Source organism: Acomys minous (assembly GCF_964271855.1).
Source record: "Acomys minous genome assembly, chromosome: 9".
In the NCBI taxonomy this organism is placed as follows: Eukaryota; Metazoa; Chordata; class Mammalia; order Rodentia; family Muridae; genus Acomys; species Acomys minous.
Window position 1 is genome coordinate 35,791,633 of NC_140490.1, and position 16,812 is coordinate 35,808,444.

Sequence of the window (16,812 nt, forward strand, 5' to 3'; positions counted from 1 at the left end):
TAACCACTGCTGTGGTGGGGCCCAAGATTTTTACTGTGCCTCTTGGGGGTGTGAGACTACTGGCGACACGTACTGGAAGCCATCCTCTTCTTGGGACTACATCACTGTCGATTCCTGGGTTCATCCTCAGCCCTATGGTGAGGCCGTTAAAGACCTTTGCAATGCAGCTCGTTCAGTCACCAATGGCTGGTGCAACCCCCTGACCATTCGCTTCACTGAGCCCGGTAAACAAGCCATTTGGACGGGTCGTGGATTTGAATGGGGCCTCCGTGTTTATAAATCAGAGTACGATTTTGGACTTACCTTCAAGTTGCGCCTCCTAAAAGACATACCCAATAAGGGCACTGCAGTGGTTGGGCCTAATCATATTTTCCATCATCCTATTCCCGTTCCTGCTCCTGGCCCCCCGCCTAAACCCGCCACCCCCATGCCTCCCTCCCCGCCCACCCCCTCGGACGTCCTCCTTCGGTCCATTTCACCCCCTCCCTTCCGACCTACCCTCCCCGTGGGCCCCCCCCCCAGTTCGGCTGATGTTATTCTCCAGTTGGCAAATGCCTCCATATGGGCCTTGAAAAATGACTCCTCCTTGTCATTTCCTGAATGTTGGATGTGTTTCTCCCCCTCCCCGCCCTTTTACGAGGGTATTGCTCTTCTTTCCACCTTGCTCTTTACTAATGTTACCCCCACCCTCACCGGCTTAGCTCCCGACAATCGCATTACCCTCCAGTCCGTTTCCGGCATAGGTACTTGCCTCCTGGGTCCCCATATGCTCCCTCCTCTTCCCCTCAGCGGCGTTTGCGCCCAGATTGTCATCCCTGACCTCTCCCTCCCCTACATTCTCGCGCCAAATAACACCCATTTTGCTTGTTCCTCTGGTTTAACCCCGATCGTCTATGCCCCTACCTTCCTTTCCTCCAAAGACTGGTGTGTCCTTGTTATTCTTCTTCCCCGTTTTACTGTTCATGACCCCAACTCATTTTTAAATTTTCTGGAGGGGGGAATTTCCCTAACCCTAACCCTGCCTCCCCCTGGCTTACTACTCTTCTCCCTACCCTGCTCGGGCCCCTCGTTGGTGTTCTCCTTCTATTATCCTTTGGCCCATGGGCTTTCAACCGTCTTACAGGGTTCGTTAAAAGTCAGGTTGAAGCTGCCACCAAGAATATCCAGGTTCACTACCACCGCCTGGAGACTGAGGACCCAAATGAGACTTCTATTTCCATCCAGGAGATTTCACCTACGCCTCAGTCGGTTAACTATGGGCGGCCTTTGCAGTTCCTATGGGCGGCCTTTGCAGTTCCCGAGGATGCAGAATGCTGGATGGCGAGCCTGGTTGTGCCCTCGGTGCCTTTGGTAAACCTGTGCAAGCCCTCCCCCATATCTTTTGGCCTGAGCCCACCTTGACCTGACCCGCGATAGTGCCTGGTAAGTCAGAGACGGAGCGATCGGATAAGTCTCGGTTATCAGACGTCGGTCGGTCCTTGGTGGGAGGACAGACCATAGGCGTGGTAAGATTGAGCATCGATCCTCTAGCAGGCTCAGGCCATCGCGAGGCCCCCTTTCCTTGGGAATTTGGCGGGTCCAGAATAACTGTTGTCCTGAAACACTTGGACATTAGTGATTCTCAAATATACTGCCATCCTGTAACAATGACTGGTGACCTCCTAAAGGTCATTCGCTGGGCTGTAAGGTCTCTCTCAGGCCAAAGTAAACAAAAAAGGGTGAGATGCCAGGGACCAAACGGCCTGTGGCCGACCCCTACCCATTCAGCATCTGCAGCAAACATCCTGCTGGGCCACTCATTAGGCATGCAAGGCATCAGGCTTAGCCCTGAGAAGAGAGCAATCCGATCCTGAGATAACCACAGAGACATCCTGCTTTGCCTCACCTAGGAAAACCCCTCCCCCTGCAGATGTTCCTGGGGCTCAACCCCAGAAGATTTTGTACTTTTCCATTTACCCTCCCCGTTCACCCCTGCCCTCCCTAAAGCAGGTTTTAAAAAGCCTGCCCTCACCTTCAATAAACGGCTCTTGACAAGCTACTGTTCGCTTGAGCCCTGCGTCTCTCTCGCCCATTTCTTTATCCACAGGTTGCGACCCCCCTTGGCCCCCCAATAACTGACCAGCTGGACTGGTTATGTGGACTAGTTACGTGGACTAGTTATGGACTATGCCTTCACCAGCCACAGGTTTTTGTGTGAGAAACAATGGTTCTCATGTTCATAGTAAGAGCGTGGACATTTAGATTCTTGAAAGCCTAGCAGTTTATTTTGCAGATTTGGGGAGTTGGGAGTCTGTCTTAAATGGCAGGCACACTGAGCGCAGAGACCAGCTTGCAAACTGTACTATGTGAGGCAGCCTCCTTTGTGAATAACGAAGGCACAAGCTCACAAGTCATCCTGGTTTCTTTTTTTTTTTAAATTCTTTCTTTTTTCTTTCTTTTTTGATTTTCAAGACAGGGTTTCTCTGTTGTAGCCTTAGCTGTCCTGGACTTGCTTTATAGATCAGGCTAGCCTTGAACTCCCAGCGATCTGCCTGACTCTGCCTCCCTCAGTACTTGGATTGTGTTGGGAGCTGTTTCTTTGAAGTGCTTAACAGAAGCAGGCCAGAGCACTTACGACCCGGGCTTGCAGACTCTCACACAGCCTTGAGGACTTGACAAGATACTTGTGTTGGATAACTTCCTAGATAAGAAAGTAATTTGTTAGTTCCGGGTGTGGATGTGAGTTTGATGTACTTCTTTAGTCTTGAGATGAAAGAAGTCTAAGCCTATAGATAACTAAAGTAATTGGTAGCTTCTGTTTCTGATTCACACGGATGAATACTGTATAAAAGCTCTGAGAAAAATAAACTCGAGGCTCCCGAGTTTACTGTTAGCCCTCCCGAACACTTGCCTCTTTTTTTCTTATTTCTTTTGCTATGTCTTTTCTCTCTTTTCTTATATCTTTTTTTATTTCTAGCCTCATGCCCCATATCCAGGTTGATATTGCCCAGAGTGAGTTCTGGCAGGATTAAAGGCATGCCCCACCATGTACAGCTCATCTTGGTTTCATAGTCTGTGGGGTTTTTTGTTTTGGTTTGTTTTTGTTTTTTGAGACAGGGTTTCTCTGTGTAGCCTTGGCTGTCCTAGACTCACTTTGTAGACTAGGCTGACCTTGAACCCACAGCAATCCGCCTGCCTCTGCCCCCTGAGTGCTGGGATTAAAAGCGTGCACCACTGCATATGGCATATTCTGTGTTTTTTACTAAACAAAATCCACACATGGAGTCCTCTGTATGCTTTCATCCCATTTTAAAGCCTTTTAGAGGCATGACCTTGCAGGCAAGCCTACCTGTGTAGAAGACTGTTAATTCAGAACATGGCTGTTCTGGCAAGATCACATCCAAAGACCTTGTAGGTCTGTGTCATCCAGCTGGAATACAAATATGCCTTTGTATCCAGGTGATAGAGGCAAACAGATCTGAGTTCAAGGCCAGCCAGCTATAGAGCAAGTATCAGGGAAAGAAAAGCTTAGGTCCAGGCGTGGTGATATAGGCCTTTAATCCCAAACAAAGATAAAGGTAGTTTGTAGAAGGAAGGACACATGTTTGAAAGTGATGTCTAATTGACTGGCAGAAAAGCAGACCGATCAGAGGAGATTTGATGGAATAGGATATGCCAAACTCTTATGAGAAGAGAAAGGAAAGGGAAGCTACGTAAGAGGCAGTTATTCAGAGAGAGGAGGCAGTTTTACCAGGATAGTAACAGAGAGATGGGTTGCAGAGATGGGTGAAAATGGAATGAGCCAGAAGAAAATGAGGAGCCCGAAGATTAGAGCAGATTGTTGAGTTAGTTTGAGGCCAAGCAGAGCAGTTCTGGGCAGAGAGTGAAGCCAGATTAAATAAATCAGCTGGGAGAGGAGTTTGAGCCAGAACAGCTGAGTTGAACCAGCCAGCCCAGAGCTCAGGCAGAACAAGACAGGATGAGCTCATTAAGCTGTAAGTCTCAGAGGCTGAAAACATTCTAGGCCTAGGTTAGAGTGTACAGAGGCTAGAAACCTCCAGGACTAGGTCTAGGTTAGCAGAAGGAGGAAGTAAGTCTCACAGATAACAATTGAGCCAGGGAAATAAAATTACTTTTCCATGCCTGTTACTGCTTTTCTACTTTAGGCTTCGTGTGTGTGTGTGTGTGTGTGTGTGTGTGTGTGTGTGTGTGTGTGTGTGTTGGGGGCAGCTTGGGAGAGTTGGGGACCAGCTGGCTGGACCACAATAGCAGGGATCTATTTTCTGTTCATTTGTTGCTGCCCGAAGGCACCTTTGTAAATAAACCATTAGATTTCTCCTTGTAAACCTTCGGCAAATGGGAAAGTTGCTGGATGCATCCAGAACAGTGTGTGCCACACTACTGTACAGGCTAGCATCTCTTGCCTGGCATACTGATGGCATAGCATACAGAGTCCCCAGCCTAGCCTGAGGTGGCAGTTCTGCGGCAGCATGTGTACTGTCTTCTGGGACTACAGAAGCCAGCTGGGGAACTCCCCCACTCAGTCGGTTTGATTTCTCCATCTTCTGAAACCACATTGTGCACTCTTCAATAACATGCTCTTTAAGTTTGGCTCTGGCATGCAATCAACAGCAGCGACAAGTACTTCTATTGTTTTGGTGGCCAAGCACCCCTCAGAAGGTAGAACCCCCTGGGAAGGCCTCCTCCGAAGGCACCCTGGCAAGCGGGATATAAATAACCTATGGCTTCGGAAATTACTCCACCCACACAGCTCTTGGTGTTTTCTAATTATAAACCACTGGGTAGGAGCGTCCCTAACACTTCCCTATTCTGTGAGAGTCCTGCCTAGAAAAGGCTGTCTTAGTCACTGTTCTGTCGCTGTGAGGAGACAAGTGATCAAGGCAGCTTATAAAAGAAAGCATTTAGAGCCGGGTGTGGTGGCGCACGCCTTTAACCCCAGCACTCGGGAGGCAGAGGCAGGCGGATCGCTGCAAGTTCAAGGCCAGCCTGGTCTACAAAGTGAGTCCAGGATGGCCAAGGCTACACATAGAAACCCTGTCTCGGAAAACCAAAAAAAAAAAAAAAACAAAAACAAAAAAAAACAAGCAAGCAAGCAAGCAACATTTAATTGGGGGCTCACTGACAGTTTCAGAGATGGAGTCCATGACCATCAAGGTGGGGGCACAGCAGCAGGCAGGCATGTTGTTGGAGCAATAGCTGCGTCTTGTATCTTGTCCACAAACAGGAGGAGGCAGAGAACTGGGAAGTGGTCCACTCCCAGTTACAGAGCCACCCTAACAGGGCCACACCTCCTAAACTTCCCAGAACAGTTCATCAACCAGGAAGCAAACATTCAAATGTATCAGCCTTTGGGGGTTAGGGGGGTGGTGCGTTCTTATCCAAACAACCAGAAGTTGTCTCTTGGAAAAACAAAAACAAGAACCTTTCTGTACCAGCGTTGGGATTAGGGGTGTGTGATCACCAGGAACTATTCAAGTGTTAATTGTTCGGATTTAGGAAATGCTCGGAGTGGAAGTGGCTTCCTTACCCAGAGATGGAAACTGGGAAGCCTTGAGAGAGAGATCCTTCAACTGTTCTTAGCCCGGGCCACCCATGTATCTTAAGAAAGAGAGGCTTAAAAAAAAAGAAAGAAAGAAAGAAAGAGAAAGAAAGGGAAGCTTAAAATGTGCGGATGACACCAGTGTTCAGTGTCAGAACTTAGGTCCGCGCATCGCAATAACAAATGATCTGTAAATGCTGCCAGCGTTAACTCAGAGACAGAGGCTGGAGTTCGAGACCACCCTGGACCACACAGCGAGCTCCCGGCTATCCTGGGCTACACAATGAGCCCTGTCCAGAAAGACAAAATCCTGCTTGACTAGTTCCTCGGAGATCACCGGTTTGCCGCACGGCAGGAAGCGGGGCGACAGTCTGAGCCTGAAGGTTGAGAACACCGCTGCGGGCGCAAGGCGGAGAGGAGGCGGAGGAGGGCGGTGCCGAGGGGCTGGGGCTGGGGCTGGAGCCTGGGCTGCCGCTCCGCCGGAAGTGCCCGCCTGCCGGGGGCCTCCTCGGTGGAGAGCGCGCGTGGCCGAGCGGATGAGCGTCCCGCAGCCCTGCAGGTGAGCCTCCCGTGGGACGCCCCCGGCCCGGCCCGGCCCGGCCGCCTCCTGCGCCTCTCCTCCTCCTCGCCTCCATCTCCTCCTCCACCACCTCATCGCCTTCCCAGCTCTCTATCTCTCCCTCCTCGCCCTCTCTTTTTCTCTTCCACCCCTGTCTCCCCTCTTCCCGCCCGAGCAAACCCTGCAAGTGGCCCCCAGGTCCCCCGGGTCCAGGGTCGCCAGCCACAGGCTGCTGCAGCGGTCTTTCTGGGATGCTCCTTGCCCGGATGGAGCAACGGAACTTTTGTTCTTCTCTAGAAACAGCCGACGGGATTTTGATACTCTTTGCTACACTGTATTTATTTTTTTTCAATGATTAAAATTACTTTTAAAAAATGTAAAATAAGAGTGGGGAACAATCCGGGATTGGATGGGTTCGTTCTAGCAATTTAAGAATGGTGAGGCTGGGAAAGTCACTATGGGCTAGCCATTTCTAGGTATCTCATTTCGAAGTGTGTTAACTTTTTATTTTTTCCTTTTTAACTTTCAAAGTTTGAGACTTTCTTTGTCTGGTTAAGGGTCTTAGGGCCCTACAATCTTTCACATACTGAGGAACGTTCATTATAAGCGGAGTAAAATGCGTACCGGTTTGATGAGCTAGCTGTTAGCAGCGGTGCAGTAGGCATGAGTGAATGGCCCTCAGCTTGGGTCAGGTTGACATTTGTGTTTCTGAAGGTGAGGGCTGGAGGCCTGGGAAGCCACAAACGGATCTGTTGGTGTCAGGCAGTCCAGCTTCTGCTGTTCATCTTAGGGAACAGTCCAACCAAGTCCGGACTACTGGCAAGAATCGTGCTCCTTTGTAAATAGAGAACAGTAGGTCAGTAGGAGGAAGCTTTGCCAGACAGGGCAGACACTGCTGAAAGTGGTAGTGGACAATAAGTTAGTTTCTTAAGAAATGTAAAGAAAATATGTCAATTTTTAGGCCTGATTCTCCCTCTTAAGGAACGATTATTGCATTTTGCACATTTAAGTGAATGGGTTTTATACAGAGAGAGAGAGAGAGAGAGAGAGAGAGAGAGAGAATGGAAAAGGCTTGCAGGAGGCCTTTTTGGTGGGTGATAGGATACCCTGGCTTTTAGGCCTTGAGGTCCATTTGCTTTTTAATTACTGGTGACAGGTCTGGTTATTGGTGGGGGATGGGAAGGATTTGCATTTGTTTGTTTTTTAGGGGTAGAGCACAAAGAGCAGAGTGAGATTTCTATGTGTTTCCATAGCTCCCTCCAGCAGGGAGTCTTGCAGTGTCCTGTGAAAGTGTACCCAAGTCAAAGACAAGACCTGGGAGCGGCCCCTGTGGGGCAGTTGGAGGGCAGGAAAGGGAGCTTGCTGGAAATCTGGGCTTGAAGAGCAAGCCCTGTCTCTGGAAGTCCTGGGGTAAGGAGGGGACAGGAGCAAGGTGGTGAGCCCTGTGTTTTCCCCTCTAATTTCCTTACATGTTTTGCCATTATTTTTTAAAATTAAAGATTTGTTTACTTTAAGACCTAACATGAAAAGTAAAATCCTGCCTGGTGTGGTGATGCAAGCCTTTAATCTCAGCACTCAGGAGGCAGAGGCAGGTGGATCGATGTGAGCTCGACGCCAGCCTGGTCTACAAAGCAAGCCTAGGACTGCTAAGAAAGCACAGAGAAACCTTGTCTCGGAAAAAAAAACAAAAACAAAAACAAAACAAAACAAAAATGAAAAATAAAATCCATAATTTCTTTTTAAAAGCAGTTCTTGTTTGGGATAAGGGGGAAAAAAAGGTAAGAGGAATGGCTTTAAAATGCTTTTACTTTCCTGTCAGGGACTGTGTGAAGTTTGAGTGCAGAGTTCACTCTCTGGCACCGTGAAAAGGCCAGGTGTGATGACACGCCCTGTAACCCCAGCCAGGGAGACAGGACTGAAGGTCCCTGGAGTGGTAGCTAGTCCAACCAAATCAGAGAAGCCCGGGTTCGGTGAGAGGCCCTTGCTCAAAAAGTGAGGTGGAGATGGAGGGCCCCCTCACATGTGCACATCAACATGTGAACATGCAACACACACACACATACACACACATACTCAGAGGCTTTAGCTTTAATCTTAGAAACTTTGAGAGGTATTGAACACTTCAAAAATTCTTTGACACGTTCCCATCTGAAAATATTCTCAACGGAGCTTGGGCAGTTTTACTTTCCAGGCTTCTGATGTCACTGGTGGGATGAGCCTGGAGAGATTTGGCTTGAGGTTTTTGGGTGTTTCTGGATTCCCCAGAGAGACTATCATGCTTTGTGAGGTGTTGCATTAATAGGCCTGAGATTCCGAGTGCCTGGCAAAAATGTGTACATAAAGTCGGTCACAGGCTGACGGCAGCTTATGGTGTAGTCTGTTTCAATTCTCTTTTGAGCATTTTCATTTTCAAAGTCCGGATCCCCTGTATGTGTTTGTTACTTTTATACAAATAACATGCATGTTCTAATTACCTTCATGGTATTTCTGAAGACTCTGTTTATACTTTTAGCTGCTATTGTTGTTAATGTCAGTGCAGGTAAGAACGTGCCTCAAGCCAGGTGGTGGTGGTGCACGCCTTTAATCCCAGCACTTGGGAGGCAGAGGCAGGTGGATCTCTGTGAGTTCGAGGCCAGCCTGGTCTACAGAGCCAGTTTCAGAATAGTGAGAAACTCTGACTCAAAAAACCAAAAAACCAAAAAACCAAAAAAAAAAAAACCAAAAAAAAAAAGAAAGAAAGAAAGAAAGAAAGAAAGAAAAGAAAAGAAAAAGAATGTGCCTCAAATCTTTCTCTTGATTTGGGGCCCACTTCCTGTCAGGTCTGCTTATATCCTGTGGGTTTTTACTTTGTGTGTGGCTCATGTTCTGAGCCTGTGCCTTGCCTGTCCTATTTTTGTGTTTCGTTTGTGCCTTTCACTGCCATCTTAAATGCTTGCTGTTTCTTAGAAGGTTTCCTGTAGCTACAATCTGCCCATGTATCCCACTGTGCGTGGGCCAACTAGATACATGGACCGGTAACACCGTCCAACCTCCCACCCTGTCAGGCGTGTCAGTGACTTTGTGACAGAGAGACCTATGTTGTGGATGCAGACTTTTGTTCCCAACTGTATTAATTCTGTCAGTGTTTACGGCCTTGAAATATAGTCGGTGGGAAGCAATGAAGTCTGTGTGCTTCATGTGCACTGTATTCAAGTATTCTGCCCCGCTTGTGAAAAGCCTGGCTTCTCTGTGGCTGGAGGAAAATGTTTTCCTTCCCCGGCTCAGCACAGCATCTCCCACGCCCTCTGGGATGCAGGTGCCCCAAAAGAGACAGCTGGTCTTCTGCTTACGACTTAGCCAGTTCTTTCATCAGCCCCCATGAGGCAGGTGGTAGCCCTCTCCCTGTCTCCCCGTTTTTCCTTTTGCTTTAGTTCTCTGGCTAAACTTTTCCTTGATGGTGAATGTTTTCCTTCATAGTCTCTTTAAAAAGGTTTCACAGCTGCCTCAGGTAACAGAAACCAGGTGTGTTGGTTGGGCTTTTTTTTTTTTTTTTTTGTCAACTTGGTATAAGCTAGGGTCCTAGGAAGACAGAACCTCAGTTGAGAAACTTTCCCCATCTTGTTGGTTTGTAGGCAAGTTTGTAGTGCATCTTCTTGATTAAAGATTGATGCGGGAAGGCCCGCCCACTGTGGGCAGTGCCATCCCTGGGCAGGTGGTCCTGGGTTATGGAGGAAGGCAGGCTGAGCAAGCCATCCAGAGCAAACCAGGAAGCAGCGTTCCTTCACGGAGTCTACATCGCTTCTGGTCTTGAGATCTTGCCCTGACGTCTCTTAGTAGTGGACCAGAAGTCATGTATAACCTTCCGTCCCCAGGTTGCTTTTGGGTGTGGTGTGTGTCACAGCAAAGTAGGAGACCAGAGTTATCCTTCCTGTTTGGCCAGGGGATTCAGTTACTAGACTAAGGTGGCAAGATCTTCTCTGTGTCTCTCTGGGGTGGAGACCTTTCTCAGACTCCCCGTTCTTCTGGTGTCGGTGTCTAGCAAAGGCAGCCTTACCGTGAAGGGGACCAGCTTCAAAGGTAGCCTTGGCGTGAAGGGGACCAGCTTCAAAGGCAGCCTTGGCGTGAAGGGGACCAGCTTTCCTACTTCTTGATACCCATGTCACACAGTGACTGCATTAAACTGTCAGGTGCTATGAAACACCACCGTGAGATTTGCTAAGGTTACAGTCTTATCTCTTTCTTGCCTTGTATGTGTTTTCACTCTTTTGCTTTTGTATTAAAGACATGTTTTTTTGAGGGAAAATGAAATTAGAATAATGTGGGGAGATAATTCTGCACCATACAACTTAACTGTGTCCTTGCTTTTATGCATTTCCCAAGTATAGTACCGGAAATTATATTCATGCACTGGATTTTTGTTTTGTTTTCGTGATTCAAGACTGGGTTTCTGTGTGTAGCCTTCGCTGTCCTAGACTCGCTTTGTAGACCAGGCTGGCCTTGAACTCACAGCAGTCCACCTGCCTCTGCCTCCCGAGTGCTGTGATTAAAGGCGTGCACCACCACTGCCAGGCCCATGGGCTGGATGTTTTATGGTTCCCCCATCCAACCCCAGCAAAACCAGAAACATACGCGATTGGCTGCTCTGTAACTTTTTCACTCTATATTTTATATACTGACTTCTCTCTGTCTCTCTGTCTCTGTCTCTGTCTCTGTCTCTCTCTCTCTGTCTCTCTCTCTCTCTCTCTGTCTCTCTCTCCTCCTCCTCCTTCTTTTTCTTCTTTTTTCTGGAGCTGAGGACTAAATCCAGAGCTTGATTTTTTTTTTGTTGTTTTTTGTTTTGTTTTGTTTTGTTTAAATATATATAGGTTAACACTATGATTTACTCTTGCTAGTGATTTCTGAATTAGTAGGCTCAGCTGGGTGAGTCTTCTCTACACATTACTGGCCAGGGCTGTAGTGCTTGAGGAACTCAATTTGGGAGGCTGAGACCTCAAGATGGCTCATTGACTGTTAAGGTTTTTAACTTTGTTGGCTTGCTGAATTCTAGCAGGGGCAGGCTTTTATTACCCTAGTCAGAGAATTGATTTGTCTGGTTTTCCTGGCAGCGGAACCGGAGAGCTGGTGTTCTCCTCCTGTCGCTGGTATTGAGACAGCAGACAGGTTACTCCTTAACCCGGCTCCCAGCCCCCCCCCCCCCTTCTGCATCACTTTTGCCGGGTCCTGCAGAGACAGAGCTGTTGTAGGTTCATCCTGATGAGCGCATTCCCCTTGCCTACACTGGGTAGGGACTGAAGACAAAACAGTGCCCCTTACACTAGGCAGCTGCTTCAGACAGAGCCATGTCATGTTACACGCAGGGCAGACAGCGCTTTTAAGGGGTGAGGGGAAGGGCTATTCTGTATAGAGGGGCAGTGGTGATAAAACTAGAAGAAAGCCAGGAGGCCACAGAAGAGCTAGGAAATGGAACAAATCCTCAACCCCGAAATGGCACGAGATAGTCTCCAAAGATACCTGCATCACTGTCTCCGGCGGCTAACCAGATCCATCTGGAGCTAACAGGGACAAGCACCCTTAGCATCTCTGGGCTCCATATCGGCTCTGTGTGGCTGGAGTCTTGAAATCTCATGTGTTTGCCTTGGGTTAGAAAAATTTGCCTCTTCAACAGTTCTAATGCTGTCCCAGTGACCACACTGAGGAACTTATAACCTGGGTCGCTAGAGATGGCCCAGAGCTTCACAGTACTCGTTGCTTTTGCAGAGGGCCTGGGTTGGTTCCCAGCACTGCATGTCGGCTCACAACCATCCTTAACTCCAGTTCCAGGGGATTTGACACAACTCTGTGACCTCTGACAGCACCAGGCATGACAAAGGTCACAGGCTTTTCTTGTCCTTTTCTAAGCAGTGCAGGTGCCTTGGAGGACTTAGCGCCAGCACGGTGGGTGTTGTGAGCAGTGCAGGCTCCTTGGAGGACTTAGCGCCAGCACTGTGGGTGTTGTGAGCAGTGCAGACTCCTTGGAGGGCAAGCACAGGCTGTTTGTAGCCACTCAGCTATTCATGATAGGGACCTCACCGTCTTTAGAAGCGGGCATCCACTAGGGTCCCTGGCATGAGTGACGTGTGCATCAGTAAAGGTCACTACTGTGTTCACTAAAACTACTACTACTTCTTTTTTTTTTTTCTCTGAGACAGGGTTTCTCTGTCTGACAGCTCTAGCTGTCCTGGAACTCTCTCTGTAGACCAGGCTGGCCTTGAACTCACAGAGAACCTCCTGCCTTTGCCTCCCAAGTGCTGGGATTAAAGGCATGCACCACTGCCCGCTTCACTAAAACTTTTTGTGGACACATGGTGAGGCTGTTTTGTTTGTTATGTGCAAGAATCTTGCCTGTGTAGCCTAGGCTAGCCTGGCTCTCCTCCTCCTCTTCCTCCTGAGGACTGGGGTGATAGCGTGCTCCACTATACCCGGCTGCATCATCCTTTTTTAACATTTCACTTTCTACCAACTATAAACATCCAGTTTTGGGGGAGGCATGGTGTTTACAGTTTGGGGACAAGGAAGTGAGAGGAAAGTAGCCTCTGTACTTCCTGGTTAGTTTATAAAGGAAGTTAACCAGACTTTGTAGACTTGGGCCTTACATCTCCATTAGAGGAAGTTTGTGGCCAAGTTTAAAGATTGTTAATGTTTAAACTCCTCCTCAATGGTCCTATTCAGAGGTGTCTGATTTAACTGTTCACTTCCGTCTTACAGCTGGAAAGCACTTACAGAAGACGGCCCTATCAGGAGAACTGTGTTTACAGAAGATGCCAGCTGTGGGCTGGGGGCTGGGGTTTGTTGACCTCTGACTCAGAGACCACTTTAGACAGGGTATAGTTTTTAAACTCAAAAGCCATGTGACAGTCACAGAATCTGCAGATGGGTGCTGTGCAGGTGTGCTCCTCATAGTGGCTTTTGAACCAGCTGCTCTCCAGCTTGCTGTCTGGGTTGAGCAGGGCCCAGCCTGTGGGTAGGACAGAGGTGTGGCTCATCAGTGTTTGTGGAATCTGCGTCATTTCTGCTTCGGTGGCTTTGTGTCCTAGGCAGGTTTCTGTTTACATGATGACACTACTGGCCAAAAGCAACTTATTGAGGGAAGGTTTTCTTTGACTTACAGATTATAGTTCACCAGTGAAGGAAGCCAAGGTAGGGACAGAGGCAGAGACTATGTTGGATGCTGCTCACTGGCTTGCTTTCCAAGACTCGCTCAGTTTGCTTTTTGATAGAACTCAGGACCACCTGCCCGAGGTGATACAGCCTACAGTGAGCTCAGCCCTCCCACATCAGTCATTAATCAAGAAAATGCACCACAGTCTTGCGCACAGGCCAAGAGGCATTCTCTCAATTGGTTTTTCTTCCCAGATGACCAGAACTTATGCAGAGCTGACAGAAAACTGACCGCAAGCTCACATGATTGGCTATATAGTTAAAAATTCTGTGCAAAAGGAAAAAAAAATGTTTCTTCCCCCCCCTCTCTCTCTCTCTCACACACACACACACACACACACACACACACACACACACACACACACCTGGCCCAGTGTGGTATCATACACCTAGAACCCCAGTACTTGGGAGACAGAAGCAGGCAGATCTCTGAGTTTGAAGCCCTCCAGGCCTACAGATCGATTTCCAGGACAGCCAGGGCTATACAGAGAGACCCTGTGCAAAGAAGAACAAGAACAAACAAGCAAAAACAACAAGAAGAAGAAAAGCCACCTTAAGTGAAGGTCTCTATTCTTACCACCCACTTGGTGCTGAGACCTTAACCCAGGGCCTTGTTTGTGCTAAACACAGGCTACCTGCATCCCCAGGGTCCTTTCTACTTTCTAAAACAAGGGGAAAAAAAGCAGGGAGGGGCATAGCATAGTGATCACTGACGCCCTTAATCCCAGCACTCAGGAGGTTGAAGCAGTAAGTTCACTGAGGGTTCAAAGCCAGCCTGAGCTATAGAGTGAGACCCTGTCTTTTTTTGTTGTTGTTGTTTTTGTTTTTGCTTTTGTTTTTGTTTTGAGACAGGGTTTCTCTGTGCAGCCTTGGCTGTCCTAGGCTCACTTTGTAGACCAAGCTGGCCTTGAACTCACATCACACTCACCTGCCTCTGCCTCCCGAGTGCTGGGATTAAAGGTGTGCACCACCACTGCCCCGCTGAAATTATCTTTTAACCATCTGGCTAGAGCTTTAAAACCCAGTAAGGCCGGTCAGTGCAGACCCACAGCCTTTTTCATGGGGTGCCAGTCTTAGTGTGGAAACGTGTGTGTTTTTATTTGGCAGCTTCTCAGCCCTGGCTCAAGGATGGTGGGATTAGGAAATGGGCGGCGCAGCATGAAGTCTCCGCCCCTCCTCCTGGCTGCCCTGGTGGCCTGCACCATTGTGCTTGGCTTCAACTACTGGATTGCGAGTTCCAGAAGCGTCGAACTCCAGGTATCTCATTTATTTAGAGTGTATGGATTCCATTAAATGTGTAAAGGAGCTGGGTGACAGTGCCCTGGGCTCCCTGTTTACTGTCAGGTCTCCACACCAACCCCATTTGGTCCCTCCCCTTAGCCCAGACTTGCATACTCTGTGACTACTGAGTTGCGGTTTATATCTCACTCTGCTTCCCTGTTGAGCATTTGGTGAGGACTGGAACACGGGCCAGCAGAGGCGAACTGGACAGTGTCCGTTCCTGTCCTTTAGTCCACTGGAGAAACCAAATGTGGATGATAGTTCTGGGTTTCCATATATCATAGCCAATTATGAGTGAGGCCATCCTGTCCTGGTTGGGTTTTTGTTGTTGTTGTTTATTTTTGGCTTTGATTTTTGTCAGCTTGACACAAAAGTTTTCTGTGAAGAGGGAACCACAGTTGAGAAAATATTTCCAGGATAGTGCAGGCCTGGGGGGCGTTGCTTAGTGATTGACACAAGTGGGCCTCTCCCAATGTGGGGTGGTGCAGATGCTGATAGGAGGGAGCATGCCACCCTTGGGTAGGTAGGCCTCAGTCGCATAGAAGGAAAGCAGGCTGAGCAAGCCAAGAGGAGCAAGCCAGTAAGCAGCACCCTCCATGGCCTCTGCTTCCTTCCTGTCTCCAGCTTCCTGCCCTGTTTGAGCTCCGGCCTTAGCTTCCCTCAAAGATGGCCGTCATCAGGATGTGTCGGTCAAATCAACCCTTTCCATCCAGAAACCCTAACTAACCAGGCGTGGTGGCTCCCAGCACTCAGGAGGCAGATGCAGGTGGATTACTGTGAGTTCGAGGCCAGGCTGGTCTATAAAGTGAGTTCAGGACAGCCAAGGCTATACAGAGAAACCCTGTCTCAAATCACCCCCTCCCCCCAAAAAAACCCAAAAAACCCTAACTAAGACACATACTGAACTGTGATGGAGGAGTCTCTCCTTGACCAATGTGGGCTCTTCAGAGGCCTCCTGAAGACATGACCGATGTCTTTGCTCTGCCGGGTGTAGCCATGCAGAGGTCTGCTCATCCCTCCCCTGGAATGTCTAGGTCATTGGCCGCCTCAGGCAAGTGTCTAAGTCAAGGATTTTTAGCAAGTCCGCTCTGCCTGTCTCCCTTGCTGTGTCCTTTGTGAGGCTGTAAGCTTTGGTCACTATCTCTGCTGGCGCCATGGATCCTCAGGGTTGTGGTTCCCTTGTAGACACGCATCGTAGAGCTGGAAGGCCGGGTCCGCAGGGCAGCCGCAGAGAGAGGGGCCGTGGAGCTGAAGAAGACCGAGTTCCAGGGCGAGCTGCAGAAGCAGCGCGAGCAGCTCGACAGGATCCAGGCTAGCCACGTCTTCCAGATGGAGACCGTCAACAAGTTACACCAGGACGAGAAGGTGAGGCCCGCTGTCCCCCGCTGCCCTTCTCTGACTGACACTTCTACCTCTCCGTATTCTGGGTGTAGATTTATATCATTGTATGGAAGGGTGAGCATGCTGGTACAGCTTCGGGCACCATCCCCCAAGTGATTCCGCGGTTCCAGTTGAAATGTTTGCAGGGCTATAGTGGGGAACGAGCCGAGTGAGGCGTGATGCGCTCTTCCTTCTGTTGGCATTGGCCTCCTCTCTTTTCTATCAGCCCGTGACACATACTTGCCACAGACAGCTATTGTTGTGCATTTAGGGCTCACACACAGATTAGAAGCAGCCTATAAACCAAGGAGACTATTAAACACACATGGCAAAAATTAGTCTCCATAGATCTGAAAAATACCACCATCGCAGAAACCAAAAGACAGACACCCTCAAAGACTTCTGAATGGAAGGTATAAATACAGAATTGAAAGTCGAGAAAACAAAAGGAAGCAAAGGAAAAGACTAATGGAAATTAAATATGAAGTTTACTTTTAGGCAATCAAACAAGCATCACACTGAGGGAAGGCTTTGCTCTCTAGCACCATCAGCACAGAGAGGCTTGGCGCCTGGACGGTAAATGTCAAAACTGCACTGAAACACCTCAGCCCTCTCCTCTTTCTGAGGGTTATCTGACTAAACTCTCTTTGTTTATGGTGGAAGCCATTACTGTTTTCCAGTCCAAAGTACATCAAAGCCACAGCCACTCCCTGTTCTGCTGGTTGGCTCTACATAGCACGCCCTCCCTGGCCACGGCTGCTTTGTTGGAAGGAGGCTGTGTCCACAGGTTCTTATGTTCCATGACGCACACCTGAGAGAAACAGCTTCATGGAGGACACTGTTCATGACGGACTCTGTGGAGGATTCTGCTGCTCCC

General features: G+C 48.7%; 1 protein-coding gene across 2 annotated transcripts in view; it reads left to right on the forward strand.

The window, feature by feature from the left end:
• Positions 1–5,941: 5,941 nt before the first annotated feature.
• The window catches only part of GOLM1 (golgi membrane protein 1), a 39,332-nt gene continuing 28,461 nt past the window's right edge, over positions 5,942–16,812 (forward strand). For both annotated transcript variants that reach the window (XM_084796664.1, XM_084796665.1), the window contains exons 1-3: positions 5,942–6,098; positions 14,382–14,531; positions 15,741–15,920. In XM_084796664.1, the coding sequence (XP_084652790.1) occupies positions 14,403–14,531; positions 15,741–15,920 (309 nt within the window). In that variant the 5' untranslated portion in view covers positions 5,942–6,098; positions 14,382–14,402. The remainder of the gene's footprint in view (positions 6,099–14,381; positions 14,532–15,740; positions 15,921–16,812) is intronic.